Source organism: Delphinus delphis, chromosome 11, assembly GCF_949987515.2.
Source record: "Delphinus delphis chromosome 11, mDelDel1.2, whole genome shotgun sequence".
Lineage (NCBI taxonomy): Eukaryota > Metazoa > Chordata > Mammalia > Artiodactyla > Delphinidae > Delphinus > Delphinus delphis.
The window spans coordinates 93,281,852-93,309,777 of NC_082693.1; the positions used below are offsets into that span (position 1 = coordinate 93,281,852).

The 27,926-nt window shown below is 59.6% G+C and overlaps 1 protein-coding gene across 1 annotated transcript; it reads left to right on the forward strand.

The window, feature by feature from the left end:
* On the forward strand, nucleotides 1-27,926 carry MGAT3 (beta-1,4-mannosyl-glycoprotein 4-beta-N-acetylglucosaminyltransferase). The gene is made up of 2 exons (XM_060023963.1): nucleotides 1-148; nucleotides 26,053-27,926. Exon 2 carries the CDS (start codon nucleotides 26,054-26,056, stop codon nucleotides 27,653-27,655), a length of 1,602 nt encoding a protein of 533 aa, XP_059879946.1. The 5' UTR covers nucleotides 1-148; nucleotide 26,053; the 3' UTR covers nucleotides 27,656-27,926.

Sequence of the window (27,926 nt, forward strand, 5' to 3'; positions counted from 1 at the left end):
CGGGCGCCCGCCGCAGCCGCCGCCGCCGGAGCCCGGGATGGGGCGAGAGGTTGCGGCGGACGCCAGCATCTCCCCGCCGGGGGCCCCGGGGGCCGCGGAGCCGCCGCCGCCGCTGATGCCGCCGCTGCTGAGACCCGGCGGGCGATGGGTGAGTTGACCCTGGCGTCCTGGGGGCCCGAGCCGCAGCCCCCTCCATCCCTGCACTCCGGCCCTCCGCCTCCATCTCCGCGCCTCCTCCTCCGCGCTCGCTGCGCCCCCAGTCACAGCTCCCACAGACCCTCTCCCTGAGCGTGACCTTTGGGGGCGGGGGCGGGAGAACTACGCTGGGGGGCCGGGGTGGGGGGCCGAGATGACGGGCGGATGCAGAGGCGGCTACTCAGTTCTGGCGCCCCCTCCCCCAACCCGGCTGCTCAGCGGAGCTTTCCGTGGCCCGGGAGGGCAAAGCCTCATCCCCTCGACCCCCCACCCCCGGCCTGGGCTGAGGGCGTCCCCGAGCCTCGGGGCTGGAGCCAGGCTTTGTGCGCTTCGCCCCCGACAAACCTCCCGCGCGGCGCGGGACTGGGGGTGGGAGGCCTCAGCGCCCGCCTTCCCCCATCCACCTCCCCCCACCCCGGGTTGCGGCGGCGGCGGCGGCGGCGGCGGCGGCGGCGGCAGCGGCAGGGGCCCAGGCGCTGTCTGGGTGCTGGGCGGGTGCGGAGGCCGGGACCAGGCAGAGGGGAGTGGGGGAAGAACCCCAACCCTTCCTGCTGAGGGGGCTCCCGCTCTTTCCACTTCACTGCCCAGGGCGGGGGAGGCAACCAGGCTGGGGGAGGGCGCTATAAATATCTGCAAATAATGAGTTCTGAAACCGGGGTGGGGAGGGGAGTGCACCTGGGTTATAGTGGGGGGGGTGTGCCTGAGCTGGGGTGCCAGAGAGGCAGAGATGGGTCTCAGTCAACCCTGGTGACCTGAGGTCGGGTGACTGTCTAGGCTCTAGAAGACTTCCTAGAAGGGGCGTGGGCAGGGACACTACCTCAATGAGCTCTCTCCAGGGTCCCCCAGCACTGCCACTCTCCACCCCAGAGCACTCCTCTTCACTCCTGGGCCACCAGGCCAGACCTTCCTTGATGGGGGAGTTGCGGGCACTGTTGTGTCACCTCCTGGGCAGTTACTAAAAATCCAGGCAATGGGCCAAGCCTGAGGATGGAGGGAAGAAGACAAGTGCCCCCCCACCCCCCACCTGGAGGAGCTGGGAGTTCTGTGGGGTTATCAGTGCTAAAGAGATAGGCACAGGGTCCTAGGAAAGTTTGAAAAAGGGGCTGCCAGTCCAAGGGGGAGAGAGAACTTGCTGGGAAACATAAAAGGAAGCTGGAAGGGTTTGTTGGTGGAGAAAGTGGGAAGGGCATTCTGGGAGGAAGGATGGCATGAGCAAAGGCTCAGAGATGTGAGTATGTGCTGGGAGATGGAGGTGGGGGAATGGTCAAGCACTGCGTCAGGCCAAAATCAGAAGTCAGATGAAGAGGGGGAGCCAGGGCTGGAGGGAAGGAGGGCCAGGTGGAGGCGAGATGGCGGGTCACACCAGGGAGCTGGCACGAGGACAGCACAGTGAGGGGTGACTTGACTGGGATAGCGCCATCTGGCTCAGCTGCCCCCCTTCCGAGGGTCTGCCCAGTGCCCTTGATGTGGTCAGGGCTGCTTGACCCACACTGGTGATCCCTTTTACTGTGGAAGCTGGACCACCTCCAGCTGGGCAGCTTTCAGAACCTCAGTTTCCACATCTGTCACATGGGGAGAATCCTCCACAGAGTTGTGGTGAGGACTGCATGAGATGCCGCATGCCGCACCTGAGAAGCACTCGGGAAGCGCTGGCTGCTGCATCCGTATTTTTACGTGTAAAACAGGGACATGGATACCAGCTGGCGGGCCACGTCCACTTCATGGGTGACGGTGAGGATCCCGTGAGGGCTGGATGTGACTAGGAGGTAGCCGAGGCCTGGGGGAGCTGTATGTCCATGTCCTCCTTCTAGGAGGAGCAGTGAGGAGTGACCAGGGACAGGGTGGTCTGCATAGACGGCCTCCTCTTGCCCTCGTGGGCACCCATCACCTTCTGGCCCCCAGCCATGCCCATCAGGGGGCTCTGCTCTGCTCCCCAAGGCCAAAGCCTCTTTGTTCCCCACACCGCATGGTGCACCCCACTCCCAGCTAGCTCTAGTCTACCACATGGGGACCAGGGCTCCCTTCCAGAAGTTTCTTCAGATATTCTGATCAACAAACATGATGTCCTCCTGTGAGGGGCACTGTGCCGGGCAGCCAGGTGGAGAGGACACAGGCCTTGCCCCCCGGAGATTGGAATCTAGTTGGCCAGCAGATATCCCTGGGCACCCATGGTCTGCCTAGCTCTGTGCTGGCTGCTTGGGGGTAGGGGGAGAGTCTCAATAATTGTGCCATGAGGCAGCCAAGTGCAGAAGTTAAAAAGCAAGGATTCCAGATCCAGTGGCCCAGGTTCGAATCCCGATCCTGTCACTTCTTACCGTGTGACAGTGTACTAGTCACTCTGCCTCCCTGTGCCTCAGTTTCCTTGTCTCTAAAATGGGGATGACGCACATTACTGCTATTTGAACAGCCTGGTTCCGTTTCCATTGGGCATTCGCTGCCCCCCTCCCTGAATGAGTCTCCCTCTTCTCCCCTGCTTCCTCAGAGACTACACAGCCTGCCCCAGTAGATGTGTCGTCCACTTCCGCGTTCTCTTCCCCTCTGTCTGTGAGTCCCCATGGGCCAAAGCCTGCCTTTCTGTACCCACTGCTTGAGCAGGGTGCAGTGGTATGCTGGCAACTGGGTCTCGAATGAGCTGGGGTGTAAATGGTTCTCAGCCCAGGGGAACGGCCCTGCTCTTCCTTCCACCCATTCCTCCCCCTTCTCCATCCCTGATGGAGGACGCTGACCCTCCACAGGGCAGCCTCACTTGCAGCAGAGTGGTCACAGGGACCTTGCTTGTGCCCATCTTCCAGAAGGGGAAAGAGAGGCTTCAGGAGCGGGTGGGAACTTCCCAAGGGCTGGAAGCGGGCCTGGGGGGTGGGGGGGTGGAAGGGTAGTGGCCCACGGTCCTGTGGTCTAGAATGGGCTGACAAGGGGGCCCAAGGTTTTGCCCATAATCCAAGAAGTTAACAGAGCCCCAAATGCTTTTCCTTGCAGTGCTGAAATTCCCCCGTTGGCTCACTTATTTTCATCTTTTCCATAAAAATAAAACTGGAACAATAAGAATCATTCACACACCTAATTACTCTGTTGTTTCATGAATTTAGAGCTTGTTTGGCTAAGACTTTGGTTCCCACTGAAGTGGGACTCCTTGGGGTGGGATGGGGTGCAGGGTGAAGTCCAGGATAGAAGGTAGGAGTCTGTGTGGACACTGGGGCCTCCTGAGGGCCCAGCCTCTGGCTACCTCTCTAGGCAGGCCAGGAACTTCCCAGAAGGAGCAGGCCAGACAGCGTCTGGTTGAGGGAGGGTGGCCAGAGGCAGTCTCTGAGACTCTGGTTGAGAGACCCATGATGGAGGACTTTCCAGTCATAATAATTTGCTGTTATTTATCAAGCACTTACTGTGTGCTGGGCACTGGGCCAAAGCACTTTGTCTGCTTCAGAGATGCCTCTAACTTCCCTCGAGGCAGGAGCTACCAATATTATTATCCCATTTGGCAGTTTGAGGCGGCCTGGGGCCCAGGGACGGGAAGTGGCAGGGCTAGGGTTATATCTAGCCTGTAGGACCCCATAGCTTCATGGGGCTGCCTGTCTAGGCCCCCTCAATCACCCAGAGGTGGCTGCTGTCTGAGGCTTGGGTGCCTGAGACAGCTGCCTCACCCGTGTCCTGGCCTCCAGGCCACCCGCTTCAGGGTCCTGGTGCTACTTCCTTCCTTGCCGTAGTCCCGGGGCCCTGCCTCACCTGGGCAGCTTGGGGAAAGTATGTATTTCCCGGGCCTCACCCTGCCCTGCTGAGTCAGAATCACACCATGGGAGGGAGGGCTGGAAACCCAGATTTGAATCCCCTGGGGATTCAGAGGCCTGTGGACTCCAAGAACCACTGCTTAGCCCCATGAATTCCAGGATGAGACCCCCGCCCTCTGGGACCCAGATCCCTATGACTCAGCCCCCTCCTGTGTTCTCGGCCTCCGCTCCACCCCCAGCCTCAACCCAGCTCTGCACACACTATGCCGTGCCCCCTGCCCGCTCCTCCCCTCCCCCTGCCCATTGCTTTTATCCCAGCACCTGCTACTGCTGCTTCCTCCAGGGAACAGGTCCTGGGCTGGCTGTGGAACCCCCAGAGCTTGCTTAGTACTTTGGACAAATCCCTCGTCACCACTCTCCTCTTGTTACTGGGGACCAGCACACAGTCTGGGTGAACCGTGGTGGCCAGGGAAGGGGGACCAGGGAGAGCTGCCCATTAAGGCGGGGGACTCGTTCCTGGGCTGGGCACACAGGCACTCCCTGGGGGCTGACACCATGCCTCACACAGAGAAGGCACTCGAGAAGTATTTCTTTTTTTTTTTTAATTTATTTATTTAGTTAATTAATTTATTTTTGGCTGTGTTGGGTCTTCATTGCTGCGTGCGGGCTTTCTCTAGTTGCGGCGAGTGGGAGCTACTCTTTGTTGCTGTGCGTGGGCTTCTCATTGCGGTGGCTTCTCTCGTTGCGGAGCACGGGCTCTAGGCGCGCGGGCTTCCGTAGTTGTGGCACGTGGGCTTCCGTAGTTGTGGCTCGCGGGCTCTAGAGCACAGGCTCAGTAGTTGTGGCGCATGAGCTTCCTTGCTCCGTGGCATGTGGGAACTTCCCGGACCAGGGCTTGAACCCTTGTCCCCTGCATTGTCAGGCAGATTCTTAACCACTGTGCCACCAGGGAAGCCCGAGAAGTATTTCTTTAGTACTTGTTGAATGGTAATTTTGAGAGTGGAAGATGAGGGCCACTTCCGGAAACAAGGCAGATTGGCTGGTTTAGGTGAAAGATAGAGAAGGTGCCTTCTCGACCCATCGCCCAGGACTGTGAATGTTAATGGTTGTAACTCATATTTACGGCAGAAATGGGAACGAGATGCTGGCGCTTTCTTGCGTGATTTCATTTCAATACCTCAGGAGCGATGCACCAGCTCCCCCAGCCAGACTAGAAATCCAGCTTCCAGCTTTCCTCTCAAGCCTTTTCTGCTGCTGTCCCTCTGTCCAGAATGCCCTTCCCCTCCTCTCCTGACCCATCCTTTAAGACTCCTTCAGGAAGCCACGCCACACCCCTACCCCAATGGCAAGGCTGATCCTCCTCGCTAGGGATTTCTGCCTGTCCGTCCCCATGGGATGAGACCCGTGTGCAGGACAGGTCTATCGAGGGTCTGGCAGGGATGCCAGTGGAGTGAACAGAGAGGACTGGGTCAGGGGACTCGTGTGCAGGTCACCAAGGGACAGCAGTGGGGTTGCTTTGCTGTTCCTTGTGTCTAGGTGGCAAAGGGAGGGGATTCTGGGAAAGACCAAGGGACCTCCCAGCGCAGCTCCTGAAGGCAACTGGAAAGTGCAGCCCAGTCGGTGACTGTCACCTCAGTCCAGAGAGGGGGCCATACTGGGGAGCTTGGGGCCACCGGGGAGCTGAACCGGCTCATTTCCCAGAGGGAAGATTGGATCCCGGGGTGCTTGGCACTGACCCAGACCTTTGTGGTCTGTAGGAGGAGAGCCCAGGACTGTGGGGCTGCACCCCACACCCGAGGGGTGTTTCTCAATGGGGTCCAGGTTAGGGAGTGGATGAGAAGGAGTCAAGGAGAGCAGCATCCCCAGGGCTCAGGTCTGCCCTCTGGTCCTCCGGTGTGGGAGACAAAGCTCCTTAGGAAAAATGTGTGTTGCCCCAAAGCTGGCGGGAAATCCATGTCAATAGCTCATTCCAGCAAAAATGTGCACAGGAAAAAACTCCGTAAGAACTTAAGCCAAAATGTTAGCCCAGGGGGTGGTGGGATGGTGGGTGGTATCATCCTGTTTCTTTCGCTGTGACGTCCAGATTCCCTAGAATGTATGAGAAACCTTTATAACTGGAGAGATGAAGTAATATTCTAAAGGAAAGAGGTAAGAAAAGGTGTCGTGGGCTTCCCTGGTGGCGCAGTGGTTAAGAATCCGCCTGCCAATGCAGGGGACACGGGTTCGAGCCCTGGTCCGGGAAGATACCACATGCCACAGAGCAACTAAGCCTGTACGCCACAACTACTGAGCCCACGTGCCACAACTACTGAAGCCCATGCACCTAGAGCCCATGCTCTGCAACGAGAGAAGCCACTGCAATGAGAAGCCTGTGCACCGCAACAAAGAGTAGCCCCCGCTCGCCACAACTAGAGAAAGCCCGCGCACAGCAATGAAGACCTAACGCAGCCAAAAATAAATAAATTAACTAATTTAAAATAAAAAAAAAAGAAAAGGTGCCGTGAGAACAGCCACCTCCCCATATTTTGGATTCTGGGGTCACTGCCTGTGGGCAGCCTCCAGGGGGACTGGCTGTGGGGTCTCAGGGTGGGAGTTGGCCCGTCCCAGGCACATACCCCAGAACATGTGCACCCGTGGCAAACAGCTTGCGTCTCTCTCATTCCTGGAAATCGGGTCAGTGAGGGTCCAGGCCTGGGGCTACTGGGATGCAGCGCCCCGAGAATTCCGCCCCAACCTCTGACTTCCTATGGCACCAGTCCGGCCTTCGCTCCTCTTCTCCCATGTACCCCACTTTCCAGCCTCGGGGCTGTTGCTATGCTGGACCGTCCACCTGGAAAGCCAACCCACTCCACCCCAGGTGCTGCCACCCACCCAGGAAGCCATTCCTGCCCCTTCCAGCCAGGGGTGACCCCAGAGCTGTTGGCTTTACCCCCACACCCCTGTGCCCAGTGGGTGTGCATCGCCGTTGACTGCCCTCCTGACGGACTCCTGCCTCGAAGTGCCTTTCCGCAGTCCTGCAACGTGGTCAAGTTCTCCCCTGTGGTAATAGTATTCCTAATCACAGCTCAGCCCTGAGGCCGGGTGGGGACTCAATCTCTGACTCCTCCATGGCCCCTGGCTCTGTCCCTGGTACAAAGCACTCATTCATTCATTCAGCACTTAATCACCGGTGCCTACTATGTGCCAGGGGCTGGGCTAGGTGCCAGGGCACAGATCTGCCGACCGCAGGGTGTGAGCGTGTCTGTTTTTGTGCATTTGTGTGTGTGTGTGCGTCACCAGCGCATGCACACAGCAGGAGCAACTCTGTCATATGAATGCGTGTCCCTCAGTCTGTGCCCGTGTGTAACCGTGCCAGTCTTGATCATGCCTAGCTAATTCATTCAGCAAGCGTTTATTGAGTGCCCACACGGGGGTGCCAGGCCATGACCCTGAAGATGAGTGTCCCAAGGTCTCTGCTCTTGGGAAGTGCCCATCTTGTCAGGCCATCCCCGTGCAGACTGGTGGGGACGGTGGCCAGCAGGGGTGGGGATGGGCAGGATGGCATCCTGGAAGGACGGGGAGAAGGGTGAGGAGGGGCACTCCTGCCCAGCTGTGGGTGTGCTCTGCGATCCCCCGATGGCCCTGGGACCCCAAGCTGACCCTCCTTGCTGGTTTCACTGCTCTGAAGTGCTCCTGAAGGCCGATGGCGCTGGAACACGGAATTGTGGGTTGTGAGCCCCGCTGCCAGTGCAGGGAGGAGAGTACAGTGCCCTGAAGAAGTAGCATGTGGGCTGGAGAGCCAGGGCTGCAGAACTTTCCATGAGAGAACCTCGGGACCAGACCCCAGAACACAGCATCTAGAAGTAGAACCCCTCAATTCAGAAGAGAGAAACTGGATTATGGAATTGGAGGGGGGAAATGGAGCAGCAAACCTAGAATGTGGCCTGGAACGCGGAGCACTGATATCAGTCAGAGCTGGAAGGTCAAGTCCGTGCCCCCGGGGGTCAGTGGGAAACTGAGGTCCAGAGAGGATGGGGCGGTCCTGCACCTTGGTGAGCAGCAGTGGGCATGCACGTGGTCTCTGCTGAGCCAGGCCCTTCCCATGGCCTGCTGGTACCTGACCTTGGACAAGGTATGTCCCCTCTCTAAGCCCCGGTCCCCATCTGTGAGGTGGGCTCGCGAAGATGAGCTGAGATGAAGCGCATCACCTGGGAAGGGGGCGCTGCTCTGGGCGCCCAGGGTCTCCTGGGAGGTTAGCAATTGCTGAGACTGGGACCCCAGCCACCTGACCCCTGGAATGACCTTCGCACCTGTGGTGATGCTTCTGTCACTGCTGCCCCACCGTCAGTGGGAAGTTTGAGCACTTGCAGGCCTGTTCCAGAATGCTCTCTTGGATCCAGCGGTGGGAAGGACTAAGTAATTAAAGAAGCAAGAAGGGATTGGCGGCTTCCATGAAATTAAGGAGTGGGGCCCAGTGCCTGCAGCCCTGCGCGATGGCCCCCTGCCATTTGGTGAGGGCTCACTGAGAGTCCCTGGTGGGGACTGACCCAAGGAGGCTATGGCCCCTCGCAGGCAGGGGCGGACAGAGAGTAATCGGGAAGGGAAAAGAGAAAAGCCTCATTGTTCAGCCTTGAGGAGGCTCACTGGGTGCCCAGAGCCGCAGAGCCAACCAGCTGTGCACCTGCTCCGTCAGAGCCACTCCCAGCAGGAGGTTAATTGTGCTCAGGTTCCCAGGTTGCGGGAGCCACAGGCTCTGGGCCAGGTGCAGCCCCACATCCCTCCGAGGACCCTGCAGGTGGTGTTACCAGCCTCCCTTTAATGGCTCAGCAGACAGGCCTGGAGAGGGTAGGACTTCTGCTTGGGGCCACAGAGCTGTGGGTGGCAGAGCCAGGGTTCAAGCCCATTTCTTCATTCAGCAGCGGCTGCTCGAGGCCAGGCCTGGCTCTGGGCACTGAGCACACAGCGGTGAGCCTTGGTGGGGAGGATCCTAACCTGCTCGAAGCCATTGCTTCATTTTCCACCTTCTTCCTTCCCGTACTGCCTCCCAACCATCAGCCATCACGTTGCTGAGGACTGAGGACGGAACCGTTCCCTTCAGCACCACCAGCCCGTTGGAAGGGACCCTTCGAATTCACGTAGATGCGCTGCTTCCCTGGGGCGTGCTGAGCCCGAGGTCACGTGGCAGGCAGGACTGGGACCTGCAGGCACTTTTCCAGGCCCCAGACCAGGCCTGAGAGCCCGGCGGTATTGACTGAAAAGTGCAGGTGTGTGGATGTGGGAGGAAGGTCTTTCATTCATTCAGCAAACCTCTGTGTCAGGCGCTGTGCTGGAGCTGGGGACCAGGGGAGTGGGGGGCAGGCCAGGGTTGAAACAGCTCGGCTCTTTCCATAGCCTGGGGTCAGGGAGACCTGGAGGAAGTCTAGTTCAGCTGAACCCTCCCCAGACCGGCATGGGGAGAGGGAGTGTAAGATTACACAGAAACGTTGAGCCTCCTGGAAGATCTGGACTTTATCCTGAGGACACGGTTCTCAGCTAGGAGGGGCAGTGCCAGATGGGGCTTTTGCTTGGCTCACAGGCACCTGGCTGGAGTCCCCTTGGGAAGGCCACTCCTGTTGTGCAGGTGAGCATTGGTGGTGGTACCACCAATGTGGAACAGTGGCACAGGGAAAAGGGTGGGGCTTGTGAGGTATTGGGGCATGGAATAGACAGGCCTAGTCATGCGGGGTCAGTGAGGGAGGATTTAGGGTGGTTCCTGGGCTCCTGGCGTGGGCGGCTAGGTGGATGGTTGCACCCCTGACGGGTTCCAGAAGGAGGAAAGTTGGTAATGCCCGAAGCTGTACAAGCATCCTGGGTGCCAGGCTCAGGTCACAGGTTATCAGCTCAGGTTGTTGGAACAACTGAGCAAGTTCTTTGCGCCCTGTCTTTTTTTTTTTTTTTTTTTTTTTTTTTTTGCGGTATGCGGGCCTCTCACTGCTGTGGCCTCTCCTGCCGCGGAGCACAGGCTCAGCGGCCATGGCTCACGGGCCCAGCCGCTCCACGGCATGTGGGATTCTCCCGGACTGGGGCACAAAACCGTGTCCCCTGCATCGGCAGGCGGACTCTCAACCACTGCGCCACCAGGGAAGCCCCCCCCTTTTTTAATATTGATTGATTGATTGATTTTTGACTGCATTGGGTCTTTGTTCCTGCGCACGGGCTTTCTCTGTTTGCGGCGAGCGGGGGCTACTCTTCATTGCAGTGCGCGGGCTTCTCATTGCAGTGGCTTCTCTTGTTGCGGAGCACGGGCTCTAGGCGCGCCGGCTTCATAGTTGTGGCACGCGGGCTCAGTAGTTGTGGTGCACGGGCTTAGTTGCTCTGCGACATGTGGATCTCCCAGGACCAGGTCTTGAACTCGTGTCCCCTGCATTGGCAGGCGGATTCTTAACCACTGCACCACCAGGGAAGTCCCTTGCGCCCTGTCTTGCAGTGGAGGGTTCCAGGCATGATGGGAACTGACTCTAAAGCCCAGGTCCCCACCCTCCCTGCAGCCTGGCCCAGATCCCACTGGCTCTGCTCTTCTCTTCCCTTACCCAGCCAGCACTCGGGCCTCCCGCATGCACAGGTGTACCCACCACCTGCCGCCCTGTACATGTGGGGAGGTGCCCGTGGGAGTCCTTCCACTCCTACTGCCTAGGAACACGGGGGCCAACCTCTGCCTCCACCCTGGGCATGGGCACCGCTCCGCCCCCCACGTGGGCACTCACCTACCCCTGCCCCCCAGGGGGCAGCACATGGGACACAGTCTCTCCAGCTATCGCTTGATTCTGTCGCCCACCCTGCATCCTGCCTGCGCTAGAGAAAGCTCCACGAGGACAGAGGAGGGGTGGGGTGTGCCCTCCCCTCTCTTCCCCCACACTCAGGCCTGCTGGGCTGGAGATGGAGCTGAGGCTCCGAACTGAAGTGGCCCTTTGTACATTGTCCCTGGAGGATGGGCGAGCCTGGCAGGAGGGGCTGGCACTGCTGGGGCTGCCTGGGCAGGACGGCGCTGATCTCAGCAGGGCTGGGGGGGCTTCCTCTGGAGCAGTGGAGGGAGCCCTGCTAGGTGTGGGTGTGCACTGGCGGGCCTGCTGCCTCAGGCACCCCCAAACCAGATGATACTTGCCACAAGGGGTCTAGCATCACTTCTCATATGAGTTCCATCCTCATTCAACAACTGTTTATGGAGCTCCTGCTCTGGGCCAGGCTTTGTCCTAGGGGGTGGGGAGTAGCAGTGACCGATGACTGGGGCCCATGGTGACCCTGCTCTCATGTTGTTGACATTCCAAGCGAGCAGGGTGTGGGTGGGGGAGACAGACCACTAACACATAAACAAGGAGACAGATAGCTTTAGCAGTGAGGAGTGTTGTGGAGCAGATGACCTGGGAGGGGACGGCCCCTTTAGCTGGCTGGTCAGGAAGGCCCCTCTGAGCAGGCGGCTGGCATGTGGAGATCTGAGGGAAGGGCATTCCAGGCGGAGGGAACAGCCAGTGCGAGGACCCTGAGACAGGTGAGCCTGGGGTGTGGAAGGGCTGGGAAGGCAGGGACTGTGGCTGGAGTCAAGTGGACAAGGGAGGCGAGGTCAGCAAAGATGCAGGGACTGGGCCTGTGGGTGCAGAAAGGAGTTTGGATTTTATTCTGAGTGTGATGAGGGGTCTGCGCAGAGGGATGTGGCCTGATGGGGAGTCGCAGTGACAGAATTGGTGGGCTCAGTGCCAAATGAAAATGCAGGGCCCCTTGTTCAAAAATTAAGAATTTCAAGACAGAAAATAAAGGGAAGGCGGGGCCGGTGAGGAGGAGTAGAGGCATTTTGGAGGGAGGTGCCAGTAGGCCTAGCAGCGCCCCAGCCGGGCCATCCAGGCACGTGGTGAGGCTGTGTGGAGAGCCGGCATGAGCTCAGCCTCGGAGATCAGAGGACTGGTCTCTTTCAAGGTGCTCTGGCCGTTACCCCGTTTAATTCTCCTGAGGTGAGGGGCTGGGATGATCCCACGTTGTAGACGGGGACTCCGAGCTCCAGGGATATTGAGTGACCTGCCAGGATCACACAGGGTCGAGAAGGCGCAGGGGCCGGATTTGAGTACAGTTCCGCTGGAGTTTGGATTCCAGGGAGCTGCTGCCCCACTGCTCTGTCATTGAGGCCTCTCGCTCCTGAGAGATGGGGCTGGGGGCAGCTCACATCGTGCCGGGCCCAGAAATGAGTTCTTGTAGAGGCACAAAGTGCTCAGCCCCGGCCTGACTGGCCTTGTTTTTCCTCACTGTGAGTCTGGGAGGTGTGGGTGTTCTGATTTCCATTCCACAGATGTGGAGACTGAGGCAGGGCAGGGCTGGCCTCGGCCCCTGGACTTGTCTGCTCTGGCCGCCCTCTCTTCCTGACGGGCCAGGGTGGATCATTTGGGTCTGGAAGGCCGAGTGGCTGGGAGGTGGGCCAGGAGCTGCAAGCCTGAGGTGCAGGGGTCTCTGGGGGGGTTTCCTCCCCACTGGCCTCAGTGGGCTACGTAAGGATGTGAGCCATAGGCCTGCGTGGGGCGGGGCTCCGTCCACATTCGCTGAAGGACTGGCAGCGTGTTACTGTCATGAACTGGAAGAAGCCGGGTTCTTCTCAGTCCTTCAATCAGAAGCTCTATTAATGAGTAATAGTCTGCCCAAGTCATCACTGCAGCCTCCTGCTGCCTCGGCTCCACCTCGGCTGGACCCTGGCCTCCTCTCCCTTCCTCCTTTCTCTCCCTTCCGCACCGGCACCACACGCCGCCCCGCCTCTCCCAGCCCTTTCCCTGCAGAGATGACCCAGCCCCTGGGCCCTTGGGACGTCCCCCTACTTGGGGGTGTCCTCTCAACTCTCCTCACTCGGGCCTCCAGCCACCCTACTGGGTGGGGCTGATCCTATGTGACAGAGGGAGACACTGAGGCACAGGGGGGCTGCAGGGCAGGCAGATAGACCAACAGGAAGTTTCTCTCCCGAGCAAGCTGGGTGGAGGCGCCCCTGCAGCGCGCGCCCCCGGGAGGCGAGGGCTAAGCTGCATTGTGAGGAGGGGGGAGGAGGGGGGAGGAGGAGTCCCAGGGGTGTGGAGCAGTGTGTTTAAAGGCCTCTGATGCATCCCACCCTCCAGCAGCACGAATGCTGGCAGCTCTGCCGGCCAGCCCCCTTCTGCGCCAGGGCCCAATTTACGGCTTCACCCTCTGGGGAGGACCCTGGAGAGGGCCATTCCTAACACAGAGAACTAATGCCTTGCCAGTGGTGGACTTGGACGTGGAGCCAGGCAGTACGGTAGCCGTTTGGGGGTCTCCTCTGAGCCCTCTGATTTCTCATCCCTGGCCAGCCTCTTTTCCCACCCCCGGAGAGCTGGGCCCCCGTGCGGGTGAACGGCCCAGGTTCTCCTAGTGGGCAGAGTCGGATTCAGACCCGGGTCCCCCAGCTCCTCTCCCCGCCCCCAGCCCCCGCTTTGTTTGAGCCACTGGGTCCCACCAGTGGAGCGAGTTTTCTTCTGAGCTCTTCTGCGTGGACCTCCGTGTCCCATCCGCGTCCCACTGGACGTGCCCAGCAGCACCTTGGGAGTCAGGGCACAGGTCACGGTGAACTTCTGCCCAGAGAGCGAGCAGGGAGAGACTCCAAGAGGAGTTGGGCTCGCGGTCTACTGAGCGCAGGGCACCGACAGGCCCCTCACCTGTGACACGGAAACGCCGGGTGCCCTCACCTTCTTGGCTCCTGGCTCCGGGGAGCGGCTCCCACAGCGGGAGGCTGCCTTGCCCTGCCGCTCGGTTAGTGTTTGTACCTCGTGGATAGAGGTGAGGCCACCCGGCTGGGAAGAGGTGGAGCCAGGAAACCAGCCCTGATGAAGGGCAGAGCTGGTGTCAGGCCAGGCCAGAGTTGGCTCACCGCATTGCCACCTAACTGCTGCTGCCTGCGCTCAGCTTGGGGGTGGGGGGACAGCCTCCAGGGAGAAACAAGCCATATAGGCCGGGAGGGGGTCGGGAAGCACGGTGCAGCCGCCGGGATGGGACACTGCCTTACCTGTGGCGTGCCACGCCGGACCCGAGGCAGGTACTGGGTCAGGTGAGGGGAGGTGGGCCTGGGGGTTCCAGGGAGGTGCCAGGCAGAGATCAGGGTGGGGTGGTGGGTACCGCGAGGGCCCAGGGGCTGGTCGGCCACTCTGCTGCCGCCTAGAGGGTGAGTCAGGCTGGTCACTCAGACTCTGAACCCCTCTCCTCGCCTGTGACGGTGATGGGGGCTAATGGAAGGATCAGATTAGAGCTAAAACACTTAGTGCCCCTGCCAGAGAGTGGCTCTGGGATAGGCCTCAGGTGGGCGCTCTTCTTCCCCCCATACGGTGACAGGCTGGTAGGGGTGGCCACGGGCGCGGGGGTCTGTGTGTCCCCAGGCCATACGGCCAGGCCCAGCTGGCAAACTGCAAGCAAACAGAAACCCCTGAGTGGTGGGTGCAGTCGGTGTGGGGCCCTCCCTCACTGTCTCTGAGCTCCAGGCCAGCAGGGCTAGGGAAAAAGTAAAGGGCAAGGTGGGGATAGAAGTTGAAGAGAGGGAGGGTGTGGGCAGGAGGGCAGTACACATGGGCAGGCAACAACCCCTGGCAGGGGTCTGCAGGAGTCAGGTCCCCTAAGGAGCTTCAGGCCGCCAGAGCTCCTGAAGTCCAGGCCTGGCCTCAGAAGTTTCTCGACTTCTTAGAGCACCAGACCCCTTCAGGCTACTGGAGACCCCGACACGGGACCCTGTCCAGGTTGATCTGTTCCCATTGGAGTTGGTAGGGGATGGGAAAGGGCTCTGGGGCTCCTTCAGCCTTTCAGGGAACCCTGGGTTTTGTGAAATGCGTTTTTTTTGTTTGTTTGTTTGTTTTTGCGGTAGGCGGGCCTCTCACTGTTGTGACCTCTCCCCTTGCGGAGCACAGGCTCTGGACGCGCAGGCTCAGCGGCCATGGCTCACGGGCCCAGCCGCTCCGTGGCATATGGGATCTTCCCAGACCTGGGCACGAACCCGCGTCCCCTGCATCGGCAGGCGGACTCTCAACCACTGCGCCACCAGGGAAACCCTGACATGCGGTTTTAAGTCAATGCAGCCCAGCCTTGAGAGTGCCACGGGGGAAGAGGGCGCTCACACTGTTCCAGGGGGAGTCGGGGGTGGGGTGGGGCGGGGAAGCTGCCGGCAGAGGGGTTTTGGGAGGGTGCAGCTGTCCTGGGCACGGGGCTCTGGTGGCTGGTCTGGGCGCATGCCAGAGCCAGGGAGGACTGTGACCCACAAACGCAGGCCCACGGGCTCCTGCTGGGGGCCGGGGCAGACGTGCAGGGGCCTTTGACCCGGGCTAGGCTCAAGGCAGCAGCCTAGACTTTGTGCGGGAAAGCCTGAATGAGAAGCCGTAGCAGTGGCGTGTGGGTGTGAGTCCTGCTGCTGCCAGCTGAGTCTCAGGCAGGTCCCTCAGCCCCTGTGCCCCTCTCCTCCTGCCCAGTTGCCTTGAGGATAATGGAGTAAGGCCAGCTCACGCAGCGGCCGGCACCCGCGGCACTCAGTAAGTTCCAGCTGCCCTGAAGAAGGCGGTGGTGATGGACGCGCCCTCTCCTGGGAGGAATGTTCCAGGCTTGCTGCTCTCCAGCCCTGCCCAGCCCTGCCCAGCTAGAGGGTGTAGCTGTGTTGACCTCAGTAAAGAGGTAAACTGAGGCCAGCTCAAAAAGGTGAGGACTTGCAGTTTGGGACAAGCAAACTGGAGCCAACTATGAGCGAGTCTGTGGAGGGTTTGGGGCAGGTCGTATTTACGGGCAGGGACTGTAGAGGGGAGAGTTCAGGGAGAGTTTGTTAAAATCAGAAACAAAAGGAGACCAGCCTTAAAAACTTCTTGAGCAGACAGGACCAGTCTAGTCACACAAACAAAGCTCAGGGCTTCCCTGGTGGCGCAGTGGTTGAGAGTCCGCCTGCCGATGCAGGGGATACGGGTTCGTGACCCGGTCCGGGAAGATCCCACCTGCCGCGGGGAGGTTGGGCCCGTGAGCCATGGCCGCTGAGCCTGCGCGTCCCGAGCCTGTGCTCCGCAACGGGAGAGGCTACAACAGTGAGAGGCCCGCGTACCGCATAAAAAAAAACAAACAAAGCTCATCTGGTCCACTTTGTGAGACCAACTCGACCTGGGTCATCTCCCATTCTGCCTCTGGCAAAACTTTCCAAGGGTTTTAGGAGGCAACCTCTGATCAACCCTCCAATCCAAGAAAACCCCATCGCTCTCAGTTTTCTGGAAATCCGGCATTTACGGAAATCAAGTCTCCTGGTCTTTAAGTTTCGTCTCCCTGAGGGCACATGCGTGAGACTCCCTTTTACATCCTCTGGTTCTATTTTAGATGAAAATCTTTCGCAGCAGCCTTGGTCTTGCTGACCAAGATGGGGTGCCCGGGCTTCTGCCTAAGGAGCCCCTGAAGTGTGGGGAGTGTCCTTGCCACTCCTCGAGGCCCTACACCCCCTCACAAGACTTGGGGCCCCTGCTTTGCTGCCGCTGCACTGGGGTTCCCGACACACAGGCCCAATGCCTGGGCCACTGTCCCCACTCTGCGCGGTGGCTCCCTCTTGACCTTGGGTCTCGGCTGAAGTGTCCTCTCCTCGGGAAGCCCTCCCTGATGCCTGGCGTGCTCTGTTGGCCGGTTCTCTCATTTGTCCTCTGTCCCCCACTGGACTGAGCTCTGTGAGGACCTCCATCTTGCTCCTGCTGCACCCCCAGCTCCACGCCCGGGGCCAGTCTGCTCTCTCCACCCACCCCAGGACAAGGCAGATGCACCGGCGGCCCGACCTCGGTCCTCATATGCCCGCAAGGCCCTCTCACAGCCCCAGGGTGGCTTCCCTCCAGCCTGGCCCGGCGCCCCCAGATCCCCGTGCCTGAAGTTCCGCGGTAGTGCTCCTTGCTCTGGCTTGTCCCGGACACTCACTGAACGTCTGTCTGTCTGGGCCCCGAGCCGGGCGTGGGGAGCGTGGGCCCCACCTGGCTTAGAGAATTCACAGTGTGGGAGCAGAGGCTGGCGAGGCAGGGGACCAGCCCAGTTGCTGCTGAGGTTTGCCGTGACAGGGCAGAAGCAGGGGCTGGAGGAGGCGGTCCGGTGGTGCCCGGTCACATGGAGGGGGGGTTAGGGTTAGGGCTAGGGCTGGGGCACCTTGGAGGGGTGCCGGATTTGGGAACACCTGTTCTCAGCGCCCACAGAGCCCTTTCTGTGGGGTGTTTGTATGTCTCTGCGTCTAGCCCCTCTCCTTGTCCCCAAGGCCGCCCAGGAGTCCCTGCTTCCACCTCAGAGGCCTTGGTCTCCCTCCTCCTGTGACAAACGTTCACCGTGTGCCCCTCACCAGCTGCTGTTTCACGCACACTTCCTGTTCCAGGCACTTTAGATACGCGGACCGCTCACCACAGCCCTGTGACGTGGACGCCATTATAGCCCCATTACACTGATGAGGAAGCCGAGGCCCAGGGAAATGGCGAGGCCCTGCCGTCTGGCTGCAGGGTCTGGACACTGCCTCAGGTGGCCTCTGTGCAGATCCAGGCCTAGGCCCCGCCCCCAGGCTTGGGGCGGCGTGTGTCCCGGCCTCGCACTGACCACCGGCACCTGCCTGTCCTCCACGGCTCTGCTACTCTTCTTCCTTCCCAGACTTTCCCCAGGTCCCGCCTCCAGCCCCCAGGCTCGGTCCCAGGATGTCTGGCCCCAGTGCCCCCGGGCCCGCATCCCTCCCGCTCCCTCCCTCAGTCACCTAGTATTTAGCAGGTACCTCATCAGCAGCTCACCACTGCCCCCTCGCTTCAGCACCGCGGCTGTCCTGCTGTGTGTCCTCCCTGCCTCAGCTCCTCCACAGTCTGTCTAATGCTGGGCGGTCCAATGGAGTAGCGACTAGCACACGTGGCTATTAAAACTGAAAATTAAATTAAAATTTTAATTAGTTCCTCAGTCTCCCCTGTCAATTTCAAGGGCTCAGTAGCCACACGTGGCTAGTGGATGGTGCATGGACAGCCCAGGCCTAGACGTTTCCACCACTGCAGACTGTGCTGTTGGACAGCTCTGGAAGCAAACAGATTGGTCGCCCTGAGGCACAGGCTGTTGGGGTCGCTCCACTCAGAGCCTTCAGTGGCCTGGGGCTCAGGCCAGTGTCACCTCCCCCTGCCCCCTTTAAAAGTGGAGGCTGTGTGGGTCTCAGACCCTGGAGAGCACTGGGGTTGCACAGATGAGCAGAGGAGTGCTCTACAAGTTGATTTACCCTCTGAGCCTCAGTTTCCTCATCTGTAAAATGGGGACAATGATTCCTACCTCCCAAGATGGTTGTGAGGGTCAAGTGTAAGTAAAGCCCCCAGCTGACAGCTGGCACAGGTTTAAGCACGTGCTAGGTGGTGACCATCGAGTTAACATGAATAAGGCAAGGCGGAGGCAGTGTTCAAGACAGGGGTCACAACAGCTGTGAACTTCGGTTCTGGATGGTGGGAGCCACTGCAGGCTTCTGAACACAAACGCCCCACTGGCTGGTGCCTGAGGATGACTCATCTGTTTAGCCTCCAGTGCTGTCCAATAGGACATTCTGGGATGGTAGAAATGTTCTATATCTTCACCACCCATGGGCTTTTGGGGACCAGAGGCTGATGTCCTGGGTGGGCCAGTGACCGGTGGGAAGAGGGGAGGAAGCCCCAGGGAGTCGAGGGCGGGTCCCAGTCTTGGAGACTAACTTTCCCAGGCACGTGCTAGCCACTCTGTGGGAAAGTCCTCAGGCACCTGCAGGGGCTGGGGTCAGGCGGAGTGGGGAGGGGTTTGGAGGAAGGAGAGAGAGGGCCAGGGTGCACAGAAGCTTGCTGTGGAGTAGCAGGAAGGGGGTGGGCTTCAGCATGGGCATGGGACTGAGCCTTCAGCCAGGCGCCCACCCTGGAGCCGAGCCAGCAGAGAGAGTGGGGCCCAGACCCTTGTGCCCAGGGAAGTGGCCTGGGTGCCCCGTCCGGCTAGTCCAAGAACTGGCTCCCAGTACGGCTCTGCCTCGCCCCTCTCGGCTTTGGTGTCCTCATCTGTGGATGGGAAGAGCAGCAGCTGCGCCCACCCCAGCCCATGGTAAACAGGTTTTCCAGCACATTCTGGTCACCTGGGCAGAGGGAGTTCTTGGCTAGGGCTGGCCCCTTGAGCCGATTCCCTCTCTCCGGGGAGCGCCAGGGGAGCAGAATTCCTGGGGACTGAGGGTCATGATACACCAGACCCTCCGTTGGCCAAGACATCCATGCTTAGCCTGGGACAAGACTCCCAAATCTGCGGCCCCACTGGCTCCAGGTCTACCTGTTGGCAGGTGCAGGATGCTCGGGGAGTCTCAGTTTCCAGCTGCTTCATTCCCACAAGCCCTGGCTGGCTGAGCAAGTAGCTTAGCCTTTTATTTATTTATTTATGGCTGTGTTGGGTCTCCGTTGCTGCGTGCGGGCTTTTCTCTAGTTGCGGCGAGCGGGGGCTACTCTTCGTTGCGGCGCGTGGGCTTCTCATTCCGGTGGCTTCTCTTGTTGCGGAGCACAGGCTCTAGGTGCACGGGCTTCAGTAGTCGTGGCTCGCGGGCTCTAGAGCGCAGGCTCAGTAGTTGTGGCACACGGGCTTAGTTGCTCCACGGCATGTGGGATCTTCCCGGACCAGGACTCAAACCCATGTCCCCTGCATTGGCAGGCGGATTCTCAAAAACTGCACCACCAGGGAAGCCCCAGCTTAGCTTCTTGAAGCCTCCATTTCCTCATCTGCAAAACGGAGACACACATATACCTTCCTTCAGGGTTGGCCGCATGAATGTGCCCCTGATTTCTCTCCAGCCCTTGCGTCGGCAGTGCCTGGCTCACGGCAGGTTCTTGGTAAATGTCCGCCAGCAGCCTGGATGATGTGCTGGTGTAGGCTTGTTTTTTGTGGCGCCTGCCTGATGGATATGAACCAAGGGAATGAATAAAACAAGGAGAGACGAAGGAATAAACACAGCGTCAGCTGTTTCTCCCATCTTGCCAGAACCCTGGAATCTATCATATTCTATAGCCACCTCCTCTGCGTGTCTTCTCCGTGTGGGATTATGGGACCTCACGTTGGAAAGACCTTTATTTCGTTTCAGAGTCGGGTGGTGGTTGCCGTCTTCTGATCCCTGAGATACTGATTGCTTCTGCTTAGCTCCAAGGAAGAACCCAGAAGTGGTAGCAGAAGTTCCAGGGAGGCTGATTTAGGCCAATAGGAAGAACGATTTCTAGCAGCTCAAATGGCCTGGGATGGGCGGTACTAAGGATTGGACAAGCAGAGGCCAGATGGGCACTTGGCAGGGACACTGGCCTAGGGTGAAGGTTTGGGCAATATTCTTTTTCCAGGGTCCTTCAGACCTTGGGAGAGGAGTCTGGACCCTCCATGGGGCTCCAGATTTCCCAGTTCTGGCCTTGGTTCTGAAAGCCAGATGAGTCACTGAGAATGCCCTGCAGGGTGCTGGGGGCCCGTCAGTAGTAAGCAGCCCCCCAGTTGGCCCAGCCCTTTAACAGAGCTGGCCAGGAGCAAGGCCTGGCACACGGAGCTGGCAGAGCCCTTTGGTAACGTGGGGCAGAACTGGGATTGGATGGAAGCCAGCCTTCAGCTCAGAGTCAAGATGCCCTTTGAAGCAGATGGGTGGTGGTGAGGGTCCATCTGAAGGTACTTTTAGGCTGGGGGTTGTAGATGGGCCAATTCCTGCCAGGAGTGGAGGCTGAGGGTGGGCTGTGCGACCTCCAGGATCCCCCCATGGACATTCCAGGAGCACCCTGAGCACCTACTAGGTGTCGGACCTGTTCCCTGCTGGCCCGTTCTCCCAATTGGAGGAGTTGAGTGCCCTGCGGATCTCCCAGAGCTGAGGACCCAGGGATCACAGCTGTCACCAGGGTGTTGTAAGGCAGGTGGGGAAGGGGGCCAGAGGGTGGCAGACAGGGGAAGTGGCCATTAGGACAGAAGCTGCTGAACCACAGGGGAGGCTGGCAGGGGCCAGGGTGACGCTGGCCAAAGGCATCCCAGGGCCGAGCTAGGACCCTGGTCAGCGCATGTGAGCTCAGGACCACGGAGAGCTCCACAGGAGCTTCCTGTCACCCGGTGACAGCTGTCAGGGTGCGTCTGTACCCGGGAGGCTGCTGCCCACCTGGCTAGCCCCAAAGTCACAGCCTGTGGCCTCCAGGGAGCACCTGTCTTCTCTCTGGCCAGGAGCCCCCACCGGACTCAGCCTGAGCCCAGACCCCAAGGTAGTGACTGGGTCGTGGGGTGAGGCTCATCTGCTCCGTCTCACCTCATAATCGTATCAAGCAGAGCCCAAGGAAAGAGGCCACAAGGAGAAGGGAGAAGTGGGAAGCGGGAGGGAAGGAAGAAAATCTGCCCAGCTAGAACCTTCTGGGCATGGGCACGGCTGCAAGTCAGTACAGAAAGAGGAGGCCCAGGGTGGGCTGGTCCTGCCACTATGCTGGGTCTGGGTCAGCCTCCTGCATCCATGATTATCTAGCTACCAGGAAGCACCTGGCCCATCCCCCATCCCCTTCACGCCGGAAACCCAGGCCGCTGGGGCTGGGAGCAACTCACGGAGCGTGTGTATGTGTGTGTGGGCTCTTCTAGGGAGGCTCCCAGAGAGCCTCACAGTTCTTCCCTCCTTTCCTTGGAGCCTCAGGACGCGGGTCACTCGTTTCCCAGCCCACCGCCTGTCAGGCTCAGGTTCTGTCCGGGCTCCACTTGGGCTCCCACTCTGCTCCTTGCTGCTCTTAAACAAGGCAGCACCCGCCAGGGCCCAGGCCCTGCCAGGGGCTCGGCTCCGAGCCTTTGCACCAGCTGCGCGCCCCCGCCTGAAGTCCCTCTCTAATAACACTAATAATAAGAATAACACTAATGATAAGAAGAACTGAAGCTTACTGGGCTCTTACTATGTGCTAGGCACTCTACATGGGTTATTATTCGACCCTCATTTCCTAGATGAGCCAAAGGAGGAATGTGATTCACCTGCTCCAGGCCACACAGATAGGAAATGGCAGGGCCGGGACTGGAGCTGGGCAGTCTGATTCTAGAGTCTGTGCGCGCGCCAGTGGCTGAGCGCGTGGAGGCGGCTCTGGAGACGGCGGCCTCCGGGGCTCGTGTCCACCTGGGGAGACAGACATCCGCGGAGATGGGCTGAGCATGGCGAGCGCTGGGAAAGGGGCAGGGGTTGGGCTGTGCATTGGTCTCTCCGATTTGGTGTCTCATTTGAAGTGGGCAGGGCAGCGCTTAGAGAGAGGACCCTGCAGAGAGAGCTGCCTCCAGCCCCAGCTCTGCCATTGCCCATCTTCATGGTGGCCTCCGCCATGGGGTAGCCTCCGCCCCAGTCAAAAGCTGGTCCATCCTGCAGGTCCTGGATCCACCGAATGCGACTCCTCGCTCACACTTCACATCCAGGTCATCGGCAATCCAGCAGAATCTAACCGCTTCCTGCAGCCCCGCCTCTTGCCCAGACAGTGCAGTGTCCTCCTCGCCACTCTCCCTGCTCTGCCCTCAAGGCAACAGTCTGCTGTCGGCCAGGCAGCCCAAGTGAGGCTGTTCAGGCTGGAGGCTCTGCTCAGAATCCTCCCGTGAAAGCCGCACTTCCGGCCGCGGCCCCGGGCCCCGTGTGATCCGGCCTGTCCACCTCCCTCCGCTCTGCCCTCCGTGTGTTTCCTCGCTCATGGGCGGCAGACGCTCTCCTGGGCGCTGGCTGTTCTGTTGCCCAGAGCCCACTGTCCCTGCACCCTCGTCCTCTGGCCTCACTCTTCTCCGTGAGGCCCTCCCTGGCCACCTGATGACCACTGAACCTGCCCCCTTCCTGTCCTTTACCCTGTTTCAGTTTTCTCCAGAGCACGACTCTTTGTAACATACCATATGATTTGCAGCGGTCCCTTGCCCTGCGCACGCCCGTGCCCGCTCCACGGGGCAGGGGTTCTTGTCACCCGCGTCCCCTGTGCTCCCAGGGCCAGCACAGCGCCTGGCACCCAGTGGGCTCTCAGTAAGTAGTCGCTGAGTGAATGGAGGAGACAGGTTGGGTGACACCCCGCGGGGGGTCGTGTGGGTCAAATGCAATTGTGTCTGTTCCATCCACTGGGTTGTGTTCCCTGGTCACTGGGGGACTCTCCGCGGGACCCTTATCACCCCACTGGGGTTGATCTTGGCAGATGGAAGGGACCCAGGACAGCTTTACCACTGGATGAAATCCCATTATTGACCCCACAGAATCGAGTCTGACCCTTACTAATTGTGTGTCCCTGAACAAGTTATACCATCTCTCTGGCCTCGGTCTCCTCGTCCGTATGATGGAGAGGACAAGGGTACCTGCTGCGTGTTGGGGGACTCCAGCGAGGACATGCGTGTAATGTGCTCAGGACAGTAGCTGGCCTGTAAGGGTCAGCAATCATCAGCTTTATTGTGACACCTGATGGTTCTGGATGAAGCTTTATGACAGAGGTAGAAATGCTGGAGCTGGGGCCAAATTTGGTCCCATGGCTTCAGCCCACAGCCAGGCCAGCTGCTCCAGGGAGGGCTACGGTCTCAGCTGTCAGGAGGGAGAGGCTGGCTCGGGAACAGAACTTATGTTCAGGTCCTGTTCAGTCACCTTCTTAAGGTTCTTTGGGGAAAGTCTCATCATCTTTCTGAGTCTCAATTTCCCCACCTGTAAAAATGGGGCGTTCACAGTCCTCAGTCTCCCAGGGGTGGTGAGACTTACGTGAGACCCCGGGTGCCAATGCTTATTAATTTATTTGTTTTCCTATTAATATGCCATTCAGTCTAAAAAATGTATCTGAAGCACTTATCAAAATACTTGAAGATAAGATAAAAAGGGATCGGGCCAAGAAGAATAAGTTTAAAAAACACAGGCAGCTGTGTGTGAAAGTGTCCTGGAAAACTTGGCCTGTGACGCACTGACTTGCTCTGGGCCAACCACCGTGTGTCTGTTAGCCTCCTAGCGGCCCGAGCGATGAGGGAGACACACTCGGTTCCATGATTCTTGGCAGCAAGCCAGGCTGGGGCCTTATCAAACGGCCTCACCCTGAAGACCCCAGTGATTAAGAGGGGGATCCCAAGCACTGGTGAGTCTGTCCTCTGAAGCGCACAGCTGGCCAGGTGTAACTAGATCCTGAAAGCCAACCTGACCAGGGAGCCAAGGGGCAGCTGGGTCAGTGTGACCTCAGCAGGGCTGTAGGGGCCCCTTTGCTCTAAGCAGGGCGTTCACTTGCCTCCCTGAGTTTCACTGACCTTCCTAAGGCCTTTGTTCACTGCCGCCAGGGAATTTAGTCTGAGCGGCAGCCCCGGCCTTGCCCTTCACAGCTCACGGCCAGTTCAGTCCAGCAAGGGCTGGGATTGGGGTGCCCCACAGAGACACGCCCCAAGTGGGGACAAATAATCCGCCAGAAGAATCAGGGCTGCCTTGCCAGGTCCTACAAGCCCTCGGGTGGGTCACTCTGGAGGCTTCTGCAGTGTCGCCTTGTACCTAGTCCCTACCCCAGCAAGACCTCCTATCCGCCTGCCTCTGTTGGGCCTCAGCCCTTTGCCCCTCCACTCGCCCTGCTGGCCTGGCCTGCCTGGTCTCGCTTTGCCAGAGCAGGGCTGGAACCCATGGTGGGGAGAGGAACCTGGAAGACACACTTCAAAACGTTGCCAAGGAGCAGCCCTCCCTCCTGCCTCCCAGTGGAGACCTGTCCCCCCTCTGCCCCTGGGGCAGCTGACATTTAGCAGAGGTCAGGCCCTCACCCCTGATTGTCCTGCCTCCTATAGTCAGCTGTGCTGGCCCCCCGATGGCAGGCTCCAGGGCGTCAGCATTTAAACTGGAGGAGGGGGGACATCTGGGTCCTGAGAGCACAAGTACCTCCCTGGCCAGCGGGATCGGCGACTCGACTGCTTCTCACTAGCGTACTCAGGACTCCTCACCAGGGTGAGGCCGGGGAAGGCGGGCCTCCTCCACAGAATGAAAGGGTTGGTGGAGGTGGTCCTTAAAGTTTTGTCCTGGGTCCAACATTTCATGATTTTGTGCCTTATGACCATGTAGCTTAGAGAAAATTTATGTTGGAGTCTTCCAGCCTCGAGCTTTGAAAGAAGCGAAAGTTTATTGAGCACCTGCTGCACAGCAGGAACTCTGTGCCCATTTCACAGATGTAGAAACTGAGGTTCAGAATGGGGAGGAGCCTTGCTTAGGTTAGGATATGGAGGGGAGGGTATGGCAGGAAGGCACCCAAATGACCCAGAGGAAGAACCAGAGACGTTAAGGGGAAGCCACAGAAAGGAACATTTTAAGGGAAGGGACAGCGTCCCCTACACAGGGATCTATGGAAGGGGACATGAAAACACCAGGTGCCAAAGGCCGGTTTCTGTCCCAGCCCCTCCCGTGACTCTGTAGGTCATCCCGACCAAGTATGATAATAATTATAAAAAACTGAGAACAGAAAAATTGCATGTAAGACCGGTGATACACCTCAAACACATGAACTGTTTATGGCTGGATATCAATCTGCTGCCTGGCAAGGGGTAATGAAGGGGAACTTTTACTTAATTTGGTTCTTTAAATATGTTAGAATTAGAAGTGTTCCCTTGAGACCTGGGAATTTTTTCAGTGCAAAAGGTTTGTAAATATAGCCACAGAAAAGATAGATAAAGAGACAGAGAGATGGACAGATAGAACGAGAAAGCACTGTGGGTGGTGCAGGGAAGGGACCCCACCTCCGCAGCCTGCGACCCACTCTCCCCCTCCCTTGGGGCCTGGAAGCCCCCTGGGGCAGGTTCTGCACTGCAGGGTTGCGCTTTTCCCAGGATGCATCTTGTTCCTGGGGCAAAGCCTAGCAATGCAGCTGGTACAGTCAGGGTGGGGCGGGCAGGTTGCCAGGGGTATGTGTGGTGACCTGGTGGGCTTGGAGGGGAGAGGTTGTGGGAGTGGAGGGGTCCTGAGCCTGGTGGGGTTTCCTTGATGCTGGGGCTTCCAGGGGTCCTTGGTGCAGTGAGTTGGACTCACAGGCTTGACTTCTAGGGGAGTCGCCTGGAGGTGACTTCCTGCAGGGTCACCAGGCGCTGGTCAGGACATGCACAAACACGATGGCAACAAAGCCCCTCCCTGTTCCCTCCCTTAGGAGAAGAGCCTCAGGCTCCCCTTGCCCGGGTCTGCAGACCCCTGACCCATCTGCTGTCTCCCTGTTTCCCGCAGGATGAAGATGAGACGCTACAAGCTCTTTCTCATGTTCTGTATGGCCGGCCTGTGCCTCATCTCCTTCCTGCACTTCTTTAAGACCCTGTCCTATGTCACCTTCCCCCGAGAACTGGCCTCCCTCAGCCCTAACCTGGTGTCCAGCTTCTTCTGGAACAATGCCCCGGTCACGCCCCAGGCCAGCCCCGAGCCGGGCAGCCCCGACCTGCTGCGTACCCCGCTCTATTCCCACTCGCCCCTGCTCCAGCCGCTGTCGCCAAGCAAGGCCACGGAGGAAATCCACCGGATGGACTTCGTGCTGCCCGAGGACACCACCGAGTACTTCCTCCGCACCAAAGCCGGGGGCGTCTGCTTCAAGCCAGGTACCAAGACGCTGGAGAAGCCGCCATCAGGGCGGCCAGAGGAGAAGGCAGAGGCGGGCGAAGGCGCGTCGGCGCGGGGCCCGGGCCGGCAGCTGCTGAGCGCCCGGGAGCGGCCGGGGGGGCGCGGCGCGCGGCGCAAGTGGGTGGAGTGCGTGTGCCTCCCGGGCTGGCACGGGCCGAGCTGCGGCGTGCCCACCGTGGTGCAGTACTCCAACCTGCCCACCAAGGAGCGCCTGGTGCCCCGGGAGGTGCCACGGAGGGTCATCAACGCCATCAACATCAACCATGAGTTCGACCTGCTGGACGTGCGCTTCCACGAGCTGGGCGACGTGGTGGACGCCTTCGTGGTGTGCGAGTCCAACTTCACGGCCTACGGGGAGCCGCGGCCGCTCAAGTTCCGCGAGATGCTGACCAACGGCACCTTCGAGTACATCCGGCACAAGGTGCTCTACGTCTTCCTGGACCACTTCCCGCTGGGCGGGCGGCAGGACGGCTGGATCGCCGACGACTACTTGCGCACCTTCCTGACGCAGGATGGCGTGTCGCGGCTGCGCAACCTGCGGCCCGATGACGTCTTCATCATCGACGACGCCGACGAGATCCCTGCTCGCGACGGCGTGCTCTTTCTCAAGCTCTACGACGGCTGGACGGAGCCCTTCGCCTTCCATATGCGCAAGTCACTGTACGGCTTCTTCTGGAAGCAGCCGGGCACCCTAGAGGTGGTGTCGGGCTGCACGGTGGACATGCTGCAGACGGTGTACGGGCTGGACGGCATCCGCCTGCGCCGCCGCCAGTACTACACCATGCCCAACTTCCGCCAGTACGAGAACCGCACGGGCCACATCCTGGTGCAGTGGTCGCTGGGCAGCCCCCTGCACTTCGCCGGCTGGCACTGTTCCTGGTGCTTCACGCCTGAGGGCATCTACTTCAAGCTGGTGTCCGCCCAGAACGGCGACTTCCCCCGCTGGGGTGACTACGAGGACAAGCGGGACCTCAATTACATCCGGAGCTTGATCCGCACAGGGGGCTGGTTCGACGGCACGCAGCAGGAGTACCCGCCGGCCGACCCCAGCGAACACATGTATGCCCCTAAGTACCTGCTCAAGAACTACCACCAGTTCCGCTACCTGCTGGACAACCCCTATCAGGAGCCCAAGAGCACAGCAGACGGTGGGCGGCGGAGCAAGCGTCCGGAGGGAAGGCCGCCCGCCAGGAGCAAATTGGACGTGGTTGAAGGCTAAGGCTGCATGATCTTATAGGGCCGGTGGCCAGGGTAGGGGGGTGGGCGGCTGCCGCCCTGTTACCTTCCTGTCTCCTTCCGCCGTCTGGGTGGCTCTTAAGAGAACCAGGAGTGGATAGGTGGGGGAGTCTTTCCTACTCAAGCCCTTGTGAATCCAGGGTCAGGCCCGTGAGCTCAGAAAACATCCTTCCTCATCAGGAGAGGAGAGCAGGCCCTTTCACCCCTCCAAGAGTGCTGCAGCCCGGAGGTGCCAACGGAGAGTGCACGGTGGT